Below are 14,619 nucleotides of genomic sequence, written 5' to 3' on the forward strand. Positions count from 1 at the left end.
AACATGATTACACATTGACTTGAGTCCAATCTGTAATGTATTAGGGTTAGGGTATATATCGATACCCGAATTTTTGACAATCCTCACACATAACTGTACATGCTGCTATATATTATGTATACAACACATTATACAGGAGATTAGTGCCTATCGGATTCCACAGACACTATCTTCTCTCTCAGTCTAAGCAGTACCTGAGGTCAGGTTATAGGTAAAGGACAAACCCACAGTTCAGTGTAGTGTCTACACTTAGCGACTTTCATATCTAACGCAGATGAGCAGACAGAGAGGCACCAACTTCAACTCTTTAGCATATTACATCAGTGCATCAGACAGAGGGACACCATGTGATTTAGGAATGCAAGCTTTAGAATCAACTGTCCAAAAGGATGCGTACACCGACATGTAACATGAAGAGTGACAGCAATTCTAGCCTTTCGTGGATGTGCTGTTGGAATGGGTGACACTAGTAGAGGAAGATATATGGGGAGGCTGTGGGAGGCATAAAACATCAGCTGCTGCCTGAGTTCTCCTTTCACCAGCTTCCAGATAACTTCCATAACAAATTACATCATTAGTGAAAGATGGCTGAGTTGATTTCCCGAATATTTAATCTTCTTTTTGGACGATGTGGAGAAACTGTCCATCTTTATTTACAGTCTGTGGTCTGAACTAACCACGACCCTTCGACTAACCTCTATGGGATATTATGTTGCTTACCAATAAAGACATCCAAATTGAATAAACTACACACTCTGTGGTTTATTTTTTATTCAGTCTCATGATAAACAAAAACACTATATTCATAGCTTAACATTGTACAATGCCAGAAATGTAAATTGTTCTTCAATAAAACCACAAAAAGCAAATAAAAGTCATCAATCATAAAGTTCATTTAAATAAAATAACTCAGGATTCTCTCGGTGTCAGTCTTTTTCTCGGAGCTCATGTTTTCTGTCTCTTTGCTTCTACATCGTGTGTTGCTGACGCCTCCTGATCTCGTTTGGCACCTCGGCCGGCCTCGGCCACCGCTCCACTCAACTTCTGCTCGTTCAAGTCAGAGCTGCTTCCTCTCGGCTGTCTCAGCTCCCTCAGCTCCCTCTTCCCTCTTCTCTCCTCCATCTCTTCAATTTCCTCGGCAAACAGGGTCTTAAGTGCAGGAATGAGTCTGGGGATGATTTCAAAGTCTCCAAAGTGAATCTGAGAAAAGGAGATGATGAGAAAGAAAATGGTCAATGTACCAACTCTGGTTTTTACATTCAGTACGGAGGCAGAGGACAATATACCCGATTTCAGCCTTGACACAGAAAGGAACGATTCTCTAAACAAAACAATAGAAACTCATGAATACAGGTGCTCAGGCAATAGTACTCTTTTCAGAATGAGGTGTATTTTTTACGCGTGATCGTTGACATGTTTTTGGCATGGTGATGATGGATTTGTTGAGATTTACATAGTCTACTTAAGTAAACAAGGACCAGAAGTTCCCCCTGTACTTCAGAAGAAATCATCTTTTCGAGGTCACGCAAACAAATGATCAAACTCCATCTAATGATGAAGGTCATGTGTGTTGACCTTACATTGTTTTCTCAAAATATTATTTTGATGACAAAGAACAAACTTCAGAACTGTAGTTTTATAATTTTTTGGACCAATCTCTACTGTACGTCAATTGTTATTCTATATTCTTGAAGCTATTCTAACTATTGAAATTATTTGTTTGCTCTCACCTGTATATATTTTATTAAGTGATTCTTCCTTTTATATACTGAAGTACAGTTGAGAGCAGCAGGTAGATCACAAATAATTAAAACACCATTACAAAATATAGCTTTACTAAAACTTAAAACGTATATACTTTTTACAAAACATAGGAACTTAAGTAATTTTACATGGGATTTCATCAATAACAGAAAATCTCAGTTCAAACAATAATTAAAACAAAGCCAAGAATCTGACAATTTATGAAGAATTAAATAATTGTTTGAAGGCCACAGCCTCTCTGACCATGGTGTTCATCCCTTAATGGCCAGAGCATATGGATGGATTCGTCCTCCATGATACTGCACCATCTCAAACTGGCTTCATGTGGATGATGGATAACATCAGTGGCCTGCCCCACTCACCAGATATACAGTAAATAAAAGCCTCTGAGAAGGGGTAGATTGGCAGCATGAAGGTGCAGCTGACAATTCTCCAGAGATTGTGACATAATCAAACAAAGTGAGAACTACCCAGTTTTAGTGTAGTGTCCCTAATAAAGTGCTCAGTGACAAGTCTTTTACTCCAAAATTAGCAGGTACACGTTTGTTTGTTTATAAATGCAAGTAAACCTGCTAAAAAAAGCTGGTGGCAGTCAAAGAGTTTCTTAGATTGATGATTGTATCTATTGCCATTGCAGACAAAAGCCAGATGATAGTGGGTGTTAGACCAGTGGAAAAGGGGCTTTAGTGTGTCTGATTGCTGCATCCATGAGCCCATGTACGGGCTAGAGGCAATTTCCCAAAACACAATGCGTGTGACCTGCACGTCTACATCGCAACTTACTTTCATGTGGTCGAAGGATATTCCCACTCTGTCGTTGAAGTCCTCGCTGAAGAGAGGGATCTTAGCATAACGCTGGCTGAAGTGATTCAGCATTATGAACTTGGCGTTCATCTTCATGCCGATACCGATGGCCTGAGAAGTCGTACTGTCGGAAAAAACAATAATCCATAAAGTCACAGATTGGCATTACGCAGCTTTCTCACTCAACTTGTATTTTTCTTATTTTCTCAAAAGGGACTGTTTCCATGTTTATATTGTTTTCCAAAGACATAAAATGATGCTGTTGTGAAGACAGACGCTCACTCTGCAACTATAAAATGTGTAGAAGAAAAACAAATCCATGGCAATTGTCTGAGGAGAGTAAAGAAATTTAATAAGCCACTAAAAAAATAAGTGCAACCTCCAGTAGCAATAGAGAACATTTCTTTAGCTGGCTGACAGCTTTAACTGCTCCAATTTCCCTTTTTCAATGGTTTTAAACATTTGCATGAATTACATTAACTGAGCCGCGTGGTGAAAATGTTTGTTTTACTCACCTGTGCCTCTTCTCCACAGCCTCCTCTTCCATCCCGTCCTCCAGCGTGGCCTCGTGTATGAGCAGGGTTGCATTCCTTCCTGCGGTGGAAAGCAACGCATCACAGAGAAGCACTTAGAGTCTCTTCCTGTCCCACAAGAAATCAATCAGGTAGTCGGCATGATCAAGAACTGGCACGCCCTGTTTGTCTGGTGAGCTGAGCCATTTATAATGAACAGGCATGGGATACGCTCGCTGTCTCTGGGAGGCTTTTCTTGGACTGAATCCAGCCAAGCAATTTAAAAGGGAGTCAATGAAGTGGTATCCCTCAGGAACCATTAGAAGAGCCTGCAAGCGATGAGAGTGATCCGAAGCAGTGAGAAATATTGGATAAATTATTCAGAACAGCCCGTGTAGTCAGGCTAAGGTTAAGATGACCTTATATGAATCTCTGAAAAATTGAGAGCGTACACTCAATTTGCTATTACCAACAGTTTGTCTGTCTAGACACACTTGATTGAAATATGGGCTCTAATCACTCCGAGTGCTACTAACCGATTTGAACCAATCCATCGCAGGGCATGGTGTCACCAGAGAAGGCCAATTTCCAGCCGGAGTTGTGTGTGAAGCTGCAGGCGAAGGCGTTCTTACAGTGACGCACTATGCACGTCTGGAACTGAGGCACACAAACACACAGAATTAGAAGAACACTTAGAAACCTTTTTTCTTTTAAAATATTGAAAGAGGCCATGTTCAAACAGACCTTCTGCAGATCGTTCTTTTTCAGGCAAGCTTTGATGAGTGAACTTGTCCGCTGTGTGGGAGGATCAGCACGATCACATAGAAACTTGTTTGACACGAAACTGAAAACAAGAAAAGAACATTTTAAGACGGTCAAGTTGTCAACATCGAATCAACCAGAACGAAAAAGTCTATGGTACACATAAAAAACACAAGCGGAGGAAAGAGAAGCAGAGAAGAGATCATGTTGAACTATGTCTCTGTTCAGTGGCCACTTAGGACATTTACATTGTAAGTATCACTAGAGCATACACCATGTCTAAAACGCCATGGACCGAAGTATCCACATATTTTCACGTACAGGCTTCAGATTAACAAGGATTTAAGTGATAAATCTGCTGTTTTTCTGAATTTTCTCTTTCACAAGAAAATAATCAACTCATATTTGACTCAAAATGGCACCATTTACACATCAGCAACAGGAAGTGGCGATGCTAACGATTCAAACACTTCACCCAGCCCTCCATTGGAGTAATGGAGAGTAGATAATAATTTCTGTGAACTATCACTTTAATTGCTTGAAGCCCAACAGAATGCATCACCCAAATGGCTGCAGAAGGCGCTCTTCTTCAGTAAAGATGGATAGATACATAGATGGATACTTTGTTAATCGCGTGGGAAATTCGGATCATCCAGTAGCTTGTACACTTAACACATCACTGACATACATACATAAATCACATACGGAGAACAAATTTACAGATACAGGAATGGAATGCAATGTTGTGATTGTGTCAGTGTCCAGTAGGAAAGTGTTCTTGTGCTGCTGGAGTGGATAGTACAATAAAATATCAAATGTATATATATATATATATATATATATATATATATATAGAAACAGCAGAAAAAAATATATATATAAATATCTAAATATATAAGAATATGTAGTGGTAAAATCTGTGCATGGGGCTAGTATAGCCAGTGAAGGGATTGGATAGTACAATAAAATATAAAATGTATATATATATATATAAAAACAGCAGAAAAATATGTATATATAAATATCTAAATATATAAGAATATGTAGTGGTAAAGTCTGTGCATGGGGCTAGTATAGCCAGTAAAGGGATGGACAGTGGGTTGGTATATAATAATGAGATGAGATGAGAAGGGGAGGGGAGGGCAGACTGAGGTAGACTCATGCAGGGAAGATCACTCCCCCTCCTTCAGCATGGCGTTACGTAGCTGAATGGCCCTGGGGACATAGGACCTCCTCAGCCTGTCGGATGAGCATGACAGGAGTCTGCCACTGAATAAGCTCCTCTGTCCGATGAAAGTTCTGTGTAGTGGGTGGTGCTCATTGTCCAAGAAAAGTTAATATCTGTTTAATATTTGGTTTTGGTCTTTTCCCAAAATTTCCTGATGATGAAGAAAAAAAACTGTACATCGGACCCATCCTAAACAAAAACTGTTTTACATTCTGAAAGTGTGAAGCTCAAGTTTGAGATGTAGTGTTAAGATGTCTTTCGTGTCCACTTACTTAACATGGCTGAGGATTTCCTCACAGTAGTCATGATACTGGTTGAGCCAGGTCATGATCTGGGACGGTGCAATCAGGTAAATGGGGCTCAACTCTTTTCCTAGAGTCATCTAGAGAAATAAATGTGATAAAGTTAGTCAAAGGCAATCATGTCAAATTCATACACACAAAACATGATCATAGAGTAATATCATAGAGCGATGACCTTGTATAAATAGCAAAGACAATTGAGAAAACCTTACGACACATAATTGCAAAAACAAACCAGACAACATCAGTTGAATTGAATTCAAGCAACTTTAACATATTAAAAGAGCAAAGGAAATAGTGTAATTGTATTCAAAATTAGATTTTATTCTTTACCATTGCTCTTTCCTTCTGGTACAACAGATTCAGCAGCCCCTGAGACAGAAGGGTTGGACATCAGGATCAGTATTTACCAGTGTTGTGTTTAGTTCTCAATTCACCATGATGCAGGGCTGCTTACTGTGTGGTGGTCAGCATGCATGTGTGAGATAAAGACAGTTGAAATCTTGGAGAGCGCTTTGTTCACGTCCTCCCCGTAGTGTCTGCAGAGCTGACCGAAGGTTCCCTCTCCACAGTCCAACAGGATCGACTGACTCGGGCTACAAACAGGAGTAAACACATGCATGAAGGAAAGGTTAGAAAATCTACACTGGACAGAGGAAAATACAAATAATGGTCTGCCTTTATTCTTGTGTTTCAAGGTCAGTTTTTCTGCAGGTTTTAACAAGTTAAACCAAAGACTTTTAAGACCATTATGAACAAAATTAAACATATGAAAGAATATCAGTATCCAAGAATTACGAAGTCTTGCTAACAAACTAACTAACTGGTGAAAACACAACCTCCCTTGGTGGAGGTAGCTAAATGGGTTTATAATCCATGTCTTGGTTTGTGAATTAAATAAATAAGATCCACACCTGATATTTACTAAGGTGCCACTGACGTTTCTGATCTTCATTGGAAGAGCAGATCCTGTTCCCAAGAAAACCACCTCTGGGTATTTCTCTCCTCGTCCTGCAGTAGAAAACATTTTAGCATATACATGTACAATGTCAGAGTAGGCCAACATAAACAGGCCGCGTTATTAAAAATGAATTTAAATAATTTTCTTGAACATTGCTTCTCTTCAATCTAATAAGTTTTTGTGTAAAAGCTCAAATGTGCCTCTGTATTTCCAGAGAACTGACCAGAAGGCTCTGCAGCATCAATGGAGCAAATCTTCCTGCACTTTTCCACCTCTTCCAGAAAGTTTGGAACCTCGGAGGCCTCTTGCACAAACTCCTCAGCGTTGCAGGAGGGGATAGCATCTCTAACGAATGAGATACAGAGTCAAGAAGACACACACCACTGCCCACAAAAGCACCAGCAAGGGAAAACAGGGATTCTTTTCAAAGCGCCTCCATAGGGCTTGACAGAACCAGCACAGAAAAAAAAAAAACACACTGACACTAGTAAGACGAGTTTACAGAAGAAGAGGAAGAAAGAAAGAGGTTGAGGGCAATGGTCCATTCCAGATTGTTTTCTGTGACAAGGCGGCACTCGGAGCTGCAGAGTAACACAGGCTAAATTGGGGGAACTGAAGGACAGACTAACCTTTGCCACTCCATTACAGGTCTGAGCTGGAACTTGAGCAGGCACTCGGCTCTGACGTTGGGGACATGCAGGGCGGCCTGAGGCTCCTGAGGGAAAAAAATACGGTTTAATGATGTTTTCTTTTTGTACCAAATCTGATTCATTACTTTGAGAACTCTTGTTTTGAAAGCACTAACACCAGACCTCATTTTACTCTCTGGGAAATAAAAAGTGTTGTCAGTGACATGAATGTTTGTTATAGACTTTATAGAAAGAAGGCAGGATGGCTCATAAAGGTGAAGCCAAAGTGCTTTGATTGCCCCCTGGTGGCTGACTGCAGTGTAGGTCAAAAACCCTGCCTCCTCTATATTTACGGATAGGACATTGACCAAACTAAAAATTATAAAACGATAAAGAGAATTCTAAAAATAAAAGCATTGTAGCACAGTTTCATCCTAATCTGTAAAACTGATTTTCTGAACTCTCCTTGATTAAAAAAAACTCCCTGATGAAGGCATGTGCAGCGGAAAAAATCAAGTAGATCCCAGCCAACGTGTCTGAGCCCGAACCCAAATAATCATTTCAAAAATCCAAAACATTTACAGGCTAAGGTCAGGTGTGAACACTGTAACCTGAACCATTGAATACAAATAAAGATGGACGTCATGACAGCTCCTAAAAGTGGAGCAAAATCCTCTTGGTGGCTGACTATTATTTGATGACATAAAAACTGGTTAAAACATAATGATTGACAGCTGACACTGACCCACGAATGGAAGAGAGCATACATCAGTGGAACCTTGATACCTTGGCTCCAGCCCTCGACCACTACTGCAGACTCTGGCACCAAATGGTGTGTGCAAGATTGCAGTGACAGTATCCAAAATATTTGTGTTTATTTTAGTAAAATGGAAGGAAGGGGAGCCGTCGTCCATCTTTATTAAAAGTCTACAGTCTATATTTTGAACTAACCACGACCCTTTGACTTGCTATGGGAAATGATGATGATGAATAATACTGAATCGGTGCAAGAAGGCAGCGTTTTGTTCCGGTATAGTTTGTCTTCCTTTCTTGATAGTGGGAGGAAGTGGAGAAGTGTCATCCATCTTTATTTACAGCCTATGGTTAAGAATGAATAGACGTTGACCCAGTGCCTTGTTAAAGTTAATCATTGTCTTTCATGTGTGGATTCAAAGTTCCTCTAGAAGAAAAACCTTCTCCATCATCAAAGTAAAGAAGTCTGACCATCTCGTGGAATCAAAATGTCCAATTCGCACTAAATAAGACACTGTACTTCCTTGCAACAGGGCATGAAGGTGAACGGTTCTTCTGATATATGAGCCACATTAAGACAGACTGAAATTTCTGGAATTATTATTAGATGTATAATTCAAGAAGTGACAGCCAGTTTTACCTTGCTTTGTGAAGAGCTGAGTTGTGGAAAGATCTCAGGGTGAATCATGTTCAGCTGAGCTTGAATCTTGTGACTTCTGATGTTGTGGTCAGTAGAGACCTGCTCATTCAGGATCAGGTGTTCTGTCGTGGATGGAAACCTGCAAAGACAGAGAGAACCTTCAGCCTCTGAATATCAAACGGTAATAATCTCGATGGAGTCTGGGTTTTACAGTGTCAAATGTCACACCTTTCCATCCACTCTTTGTATTCATCAGTTTTCAAAACAGACTCTGGGGTCATGTGAACCACCAGCACAGCAGAGTCCTCCATCCCTCCCGTCTGGTGTCTAAACGGGACGAGAGACTGAACTCAGTTTCATTCAGCAAAAGACACAGAGAGTGTTTCAAATCTAAGTTTCAGATAATCAACGTCACCTCCTCAGTTGTTGGTTGGTGCAAACACCTTTGATGAACTCCTCAGACGGACACTCAACAACGATAAAGATTGGTCCGGGGTCAGTGGGAGTGCAAACCTGCTCAGGTCGGATCTAAAAGGAAACGACAACAACAACAACACTGTCAGCAGACACAACCAGTAGCTGCAGTGTGAAACGTGAGAGGCTCCATCGTCATACAGAACCTCTTTGCCTTCGTATGTGATACTTTGGCCACACTTCAGAGCGGTGATGAGCGGACCGATGGCTGCTGTGCCTCTGTCAGGAAAAAGATTTTATACGAGTCAGGATATAGGGGACAAAATGTAAATAAAAAATTATGAAAGACATCAATGTATTATGTAATCTAAAAATATTTAACCTTTTTGATCAATCAGATTATTGATAAATTCAAACACTCAATTATGAGGTTTATGAATCTATTTTCGGTTTTGGATACATTTTTAATAATAATTTGACATGTTTTGTGGGATCTTGGCAAAAGTCATCGATTCAATAATTTGTCAAAATGTTCTGCCATTTTATGAGTCAAAAAATAATGAACAGATAATGAAGTTACAATGAGGTTTTATATTAAAATAAGGACAATATTATGATCTAATACATGTATATTGTAGATTCTACAATAAACATGTAAGCAGGTCATGAAAGTCTAATGCAGCATTGTATTTATTATCTTAATAAAATGTTTTATTTCAATCCTATAAAATAAAGAATTGATAGTAATTGTGGTTATAATAAATCCATTCCCACAGAAACAATTTAATTTATTGGCATTGATCACCAGTGTTGATATCTAATCAGTACGATGAATGTAATCCACTCACACTGGCAGTCCCAGCTCCCGGGCCTGAGGGACCAAGAAGCTTCCTCTCTTTGGGTGAAGCTGTAAAATGAAAAGAATGTTGTGACACAAAGTTCCTCGATCTGTACATCGCACTCACAATGAGGTTAATAATTATAGTTTCCCACCTTACATATAAAGGCAACCACCAAAGACGTGTCTCTATTCGTTGTACGTCTTTCACCTACAAGATATTAGAAACAAATAATGTTTTCACTGCATTTTTAATCAAACATCAGTTTGACGTTTTCTCTCAAGTGGCAATACCTTCAACACATGAAGTCAGTACGAGGGATGGCTCATTTATTTTTAGGAATTGTCGTTGTATATTTATCTGGAACAATCCACATGAATAAATGTAATGCACAAGAGTTCCCACAGTTTATGGTCTTTGTAGAATTAATGAAGTTAGATATCACATTGTATCTTTGCTTGAAATGTCCGTCCCTGGTCAGTACAAATTTTCAACACTGGTACAAAGAATCCGATTCGTTCCAGGAAAAAGAAACACAAACTACATCACACCTGTCTCTGACTGATGGACCACACAAAGGATCTCAGCACAAGTTGAGTGAAACACTGGCACCGTAAAGCTGACCTTTTGGTTATTTACCTGTCATCAAGTAACAACTTTTTCTTTTTTGGCATTTGTGTAAAATTAGGTCAAATGAAAGGTGAAATGGGAACACACCTGATAGTCAGAAATGTGATGTGTGCAGTCAGAGAGACATTGACCTTTGCCGTTCTTGAGATATCATGTTGATAAGAATGGGACGGACAACCTGAAAACATAATGCCTCCAGCCACCGGCTTGTTACTGGCGTGGAGATATAAAAACATGTATTGTGAGAACACAGCGATCTTTGACCATAAAAACATAATCAAATCATCTTTGAGACCATGAGAATGTTTCTATTAAAGTTGAAGAGGTTCCTGAAATATTGCTTCCAGGGCACACAGACTGAAAATGTATTCTGCGCAGGAGTAAAAACACAGTTGTCCAAAATGTTTTAAATTGCCGTGGAACATTCCTATAGTGGAAACACACCAAAGGATTACAACCTTCAGTTTGTCAAATGTCTAACTTCCTAGAGACCCTCAGGAGGCCTCCAGGTTTAACAGACAGCTGACTCACCTGGACTGCGTGGACCACCGCCACGGCTGTTAGAGTCCATGTCGTCTTTCTTTGGAGAGGCAGGACTCCGAGGGGGGCTGCTCGACCTGGGGGACAGCCTTCTGCCAGGCCCCCTCGACTGAGCTAAACAGTGAAGATCGAAAAAGAGTCAGGAACGCTTTCTGAAACCGAGGTTGAAAATCAAAAAGCAGAAAAGATTCTCAAGTACAAGAAGAACATGTAAACTCACCAAAAACTGGCACTTGATAAACGGTCATTGTATCGTCTGAGTGCGCCTCGTCAGTGTACGGTCGAACGGCTGCAAGAACCCGACACAGTCAATAATCAAAGTGATTTCAAAATTTTATATTAATCTCATTCAGTTCAGCAAAGTCAACGTACACAGCTTGATGTCCTCCAGTGGTCCTGAGAACGACTTGATGGCATTCACATAGTTCTCCTGTGATTAAAAACAAAAAGGAGAGACGGCAGATGTGTTACATTCCAAACTCCTGCAGGTTTTGTTCATAAAGTACAATTGCGTTTCTCACCAGCTGTGGAGGTCCAGAGAGGACACACTCAGGGACACCGGTGTCCTTCAGAGTCAAGATCATCCCTGCAGAAAAGACAGCCGACACCGAAAAGTGCTCAGTTTAACAAATACCTAGTTCTTAAATCTCTAGCTTCAGCCCTACTAGCAAAAGTAACCCATCCATTTTTTTTATTATAACTGTTTAAAACATTCTTTGTTAGACTTTTTGTTTGCTATAATGCAAATCTGCTTTTGTATGCGATAAAGTCTCAATTTTAATTTAAGTAATTTTCATTCGTTTGGAGGATTTGCTCGACATCTAAACTGATGTTTTTTATTTAATTTATTAAATATCTTCTAAGGTTGGACTTTTCATTTGTAGTAACTGTTTTTTTAGCCACCTGGGGGCAGCAGAAACAAGCTGTGAACACAATCCCCACATGAGTTGATGAATCTCCAGTGTTTACAAGTCACATGAGTCATGGTTGTGTCCAACATTTGTCCTCTTTCAGCATTTTTTTTGGTGGAATATCAGACTATTTAGCTGCTAAATGTTCCCCAGCTGCTCTGCACCTGTGTCTGTCTCAAGTTTGCCTAAATCTGTGAGAGCAGTTGTGGTGAACCCGACTGCGGCACCTCTCCTGTGTGGGGATTTTGCTACAGGCTCATTTAAATCGTAAACAAATGATGGTACAAATTGTGAGAGGACTTACGCTGGATATTAACTGAACCCCCAAAAACCTGCTATATATATATTTGATATACAATCGTTTTTGTCCCTTAATTATTGCAATGCAACATATAGCTTTATCCACTGATAGTATTCATAAACATTGGGCTCCTGAACAAGCGTGTCTATATTCTGTGTATTCCCATAATATCCTCTTGTTATAATTCAATGTGTGGACTCGATCACTAGTTCAATCTGGTGCTACACTGCTTTGACATGCAGCAGCTGGTGTTCAGGTTTGGTTTTAGTATAACATTTTCTAAATCTTTTGTCTTAATCCTACTCAAGACAGAGTGTGTACAAACACCATCATTGTCAATAATATGGATATTTTGTCATTTCAACTGCATTATTATCAGACGATAGATGTTACTGACCCGATAAACCTCCAACGTTCTTCCAGCTCAGTTTGGTCAGGAAGATGTTGTCGAGACGAGCAGCTCTCAGTCTGTCAGATGAAAACACATCCATGTTCAGCTTCAGTGTCTTTGTCAATATACACCTTTAACACCGATTATACTGTGACAGAAAAAGTGACTTACTTGTGTTCCTGCATGAGTCTCTGTGTTCCTTCCCCACAGTTGAACAGGTACCTGCAGCAGAGAAGGGGGGTAAGAAGAAAAGGTTCATATACAACTGTGGATAATATCTTTGCTGTGTTTTGTCTGGGCTTTAGAGGCTGCAGGACCTTTTCAGGTTTAGCAATATCATAATGTCCTTAATGTTATTCCTCATCATAAAGGTGAGATCTACTTCAGGTCAACATTTTGAGATCATCAGCAGATATTTAAGTAATAGTTTTTTTTACAGGCTAGTTTTTGAAACACATTAGTGTCAATTTGATGTTCATTTCAGACCAGTTGTGTTTTTATTAGATGCAAAAAGTACAAGCTCTTTTCCAGATCCACAATTATCAGTGAGTTCTCCTAAAAAAGCAGTATTATGAATGATTATAACAGTTAACGTTGCATTGCAACATAAGTTGGTTTATAATGTCATCAATTCAGAAAGTTTGGTAGTTTTGAGACGTTGAGATTTCATTACCTATGTATGTTTTATTGTAGAATAATTGTCTGTTATTTTTATTGTTGATATAGATTATTATTTGTGACAATTAATTGAACTATTGTAGTTGGTTGAGGTGAAGCTAGTTTATCATTATTTAAATATAACTGGAGCTAATGACTTTATTCCTATATTAACGGGTTAATCTACCGTTTATTTTCTTGAACAATACATTATGATCTTCTTGCGAGAAATTTATGAAAGCAAAGTTATGAGAAGACTTTTCTGGTAGTTTCTTTTCGTTTTCTTTTCTTTAAGTGTAGAATGTGTATATGTTTTGAAAATTTGAATTTTTAAATGAACTGAAGGGTGGGTAGTGGAGTGGAAAGCACAACTTTCTCCTAGAGTAATTAAGTACAGTGAAATATAAAGTGTCCTGAAATGCAAAACACGTTTAACTACATGTGGGTGGTGGTGATACTAATCTGGATTGTTATTGACATGCATCTGAAGCCAGTACCTGTTGTACTCGGAGAAGACATAAACGGACGCAGGGGTGTCTCTGCTCCCAGCACCGACCACCTGCACGTAGACGGTTGACGGTCCGTGAACGTCCCCTCGCTTGCTCCTGTTCTCCCGGGTTTTCAGTCTCCTCAGCGGCTCCTTCTGCTTCCCTTTCTTCGGACCCAGCTGCTGCCTCGTGTCCGGGTTATTATGGTCCCCATAATTGCTGCCGCTGTTAGTCGCCATTGCTCGGAGATACTGTGAAAGAGTTGGAGAATAACGACGAGCAGCTGGGAGAACTCTGCCTTTCACAAACTCAACCGTCAAACACCTCAGGCTCAAACGAACCGTATTCATAATAAGAAACAACCTCGGTATTTAAAATAACCTTCAGCGCCGACACGTTAAAGCCTCAGTTAAAGTCTGGAAGCGCATCTCTACTCGCTGCTTTAGGTGTTAGTGACATAAGAGACGTTCAATGGACCTTTCCTCGTTCACTGACACATGTGAGTCCATTTCCGGCATCTAAAGATGACGTCAAACGCGTCTTATCGCTGATTGGTGTAGGGGATTGTTTAGCAATATGTACAGACCAATCATAAAGGCTGTTGGGGGGAGGACTATGAAGGACAAAAAAATGACACAAGAATAAATAAATAATAGTTTGTGATGAAAGGGGCTATTTTTGTATGTCCACCTATTTCTGTATAAATAGTTAAATGTAAATACACTTAGAAACCATTTAATTACATACTGAATTATTTCTGCATTTGATTATTAATGTATTAGTTTATTTTATTCATTATTTATTTGTTGTCCTTCATAGGGCTTGGAACTCTTCAATATAAACAAACAACTACAATATAAGACACCTAAAAAGATAATTAGACAATTTCTGAAGCAGTTTTAAAATATTGATTATTGATCAAATTAACTCAAACATTACTCACATGGAATTATGACAGAGTATGATTATGTCATAGCATGAACAGCTAAGTTTAATGCTGTTACTTGCCCTTAAAATAAGCATATTATTATAAGTAATAGATATTTTATTATATTCTTTATGTTAAATAAATAATTTTATTATCATTATTATT

General features: G+C 39.2%; 1 protein-coding gene across 1 annotated transcript; it reads right to left on the reverse strand.

The window, feature by feature from the left end:
* Positions 1-766: 766 nt before the first annotated feature.
* elac2 (elaC ribonuclease Z 2) lies at positions 767-14,035 on the reverse strand. Its single transcript, XM_053444256.1, has 24 exons — positions 13,536-14,035; positions 12,553-12,603; positions 12,388-12,458; positions 11,300-11,364; positions 11,151-11,208; positions 10,999-11,067; positions 10,770-10,892; positions 9,763-9,818; positions 9,618-9,676; positions 8,976-9,048; positions 8,771-8,883; positions 8,584-8,682; positions 8,356-8,494; positions 6,963-7,048; positions 6,557-6,678; positions 6,287-6,383; positions 5,830-5,968; positions 5,706-5,744; positions 5,343-5,452; positions 3,825-3,924; positions 3,617-3,737; positions 3,084-3,162; positions 2,548-2,692; positions 767-1,200 (listed from the first exon to the last, which is right to left on the reverse strand). Exons 1-24 carry the CDS (start codon positions 13,874-13,876, stop codon positions 946-948), a joined length of 2,610 nt encoding a protein of 869 aa, XP_053300231.1. The 5' UTR covers positions 13,877-14,035; the 3' UTR covers positions 767-945.
* Positions 14,036-14,619: the final 584 nt, after the last annotated feature.

This window comes from Pleuronectes platessa, chromosome 16, assembly GCF_947347685.1.
Source record: "Pleuronectes platessa chromosome 16, fPlePla1.1, whole genome shotgun sequence".
NCBI classification, from domain to species: Eukaryota; Metazoa; Chordata; class Actinopteri; order Pleuronectiformes; family Pleuronectidae; genus Pleuronectes; species Pleuronectes platessa.

Excerpts from the sequence above, each read along its gene's own strand:
- elac2 (XM_053444256.1), bottom strand. The coding sequence starts at position 13,876 with ATGAATACGGTTCGTTTGAGCCTGAGGTGTTTGACGGTTGAGTTTGTG. Across the intron at positions 12,459-12,552 it reads AGACTCATGCAGGAACACAA|ACTGAGAGCTGCTCGTCTCG; the intron begins GTAAGTCACTTT and ends TTCATCTGACAG. Across the intron at positions 7,049-8,355 it reads TCAGCTCTTCACAAAGCAAG|GAGCCTCAGGCCGCCCTGCA; the intron begins GTAAAACTGGCT and ends TTTTTCCCTCAG.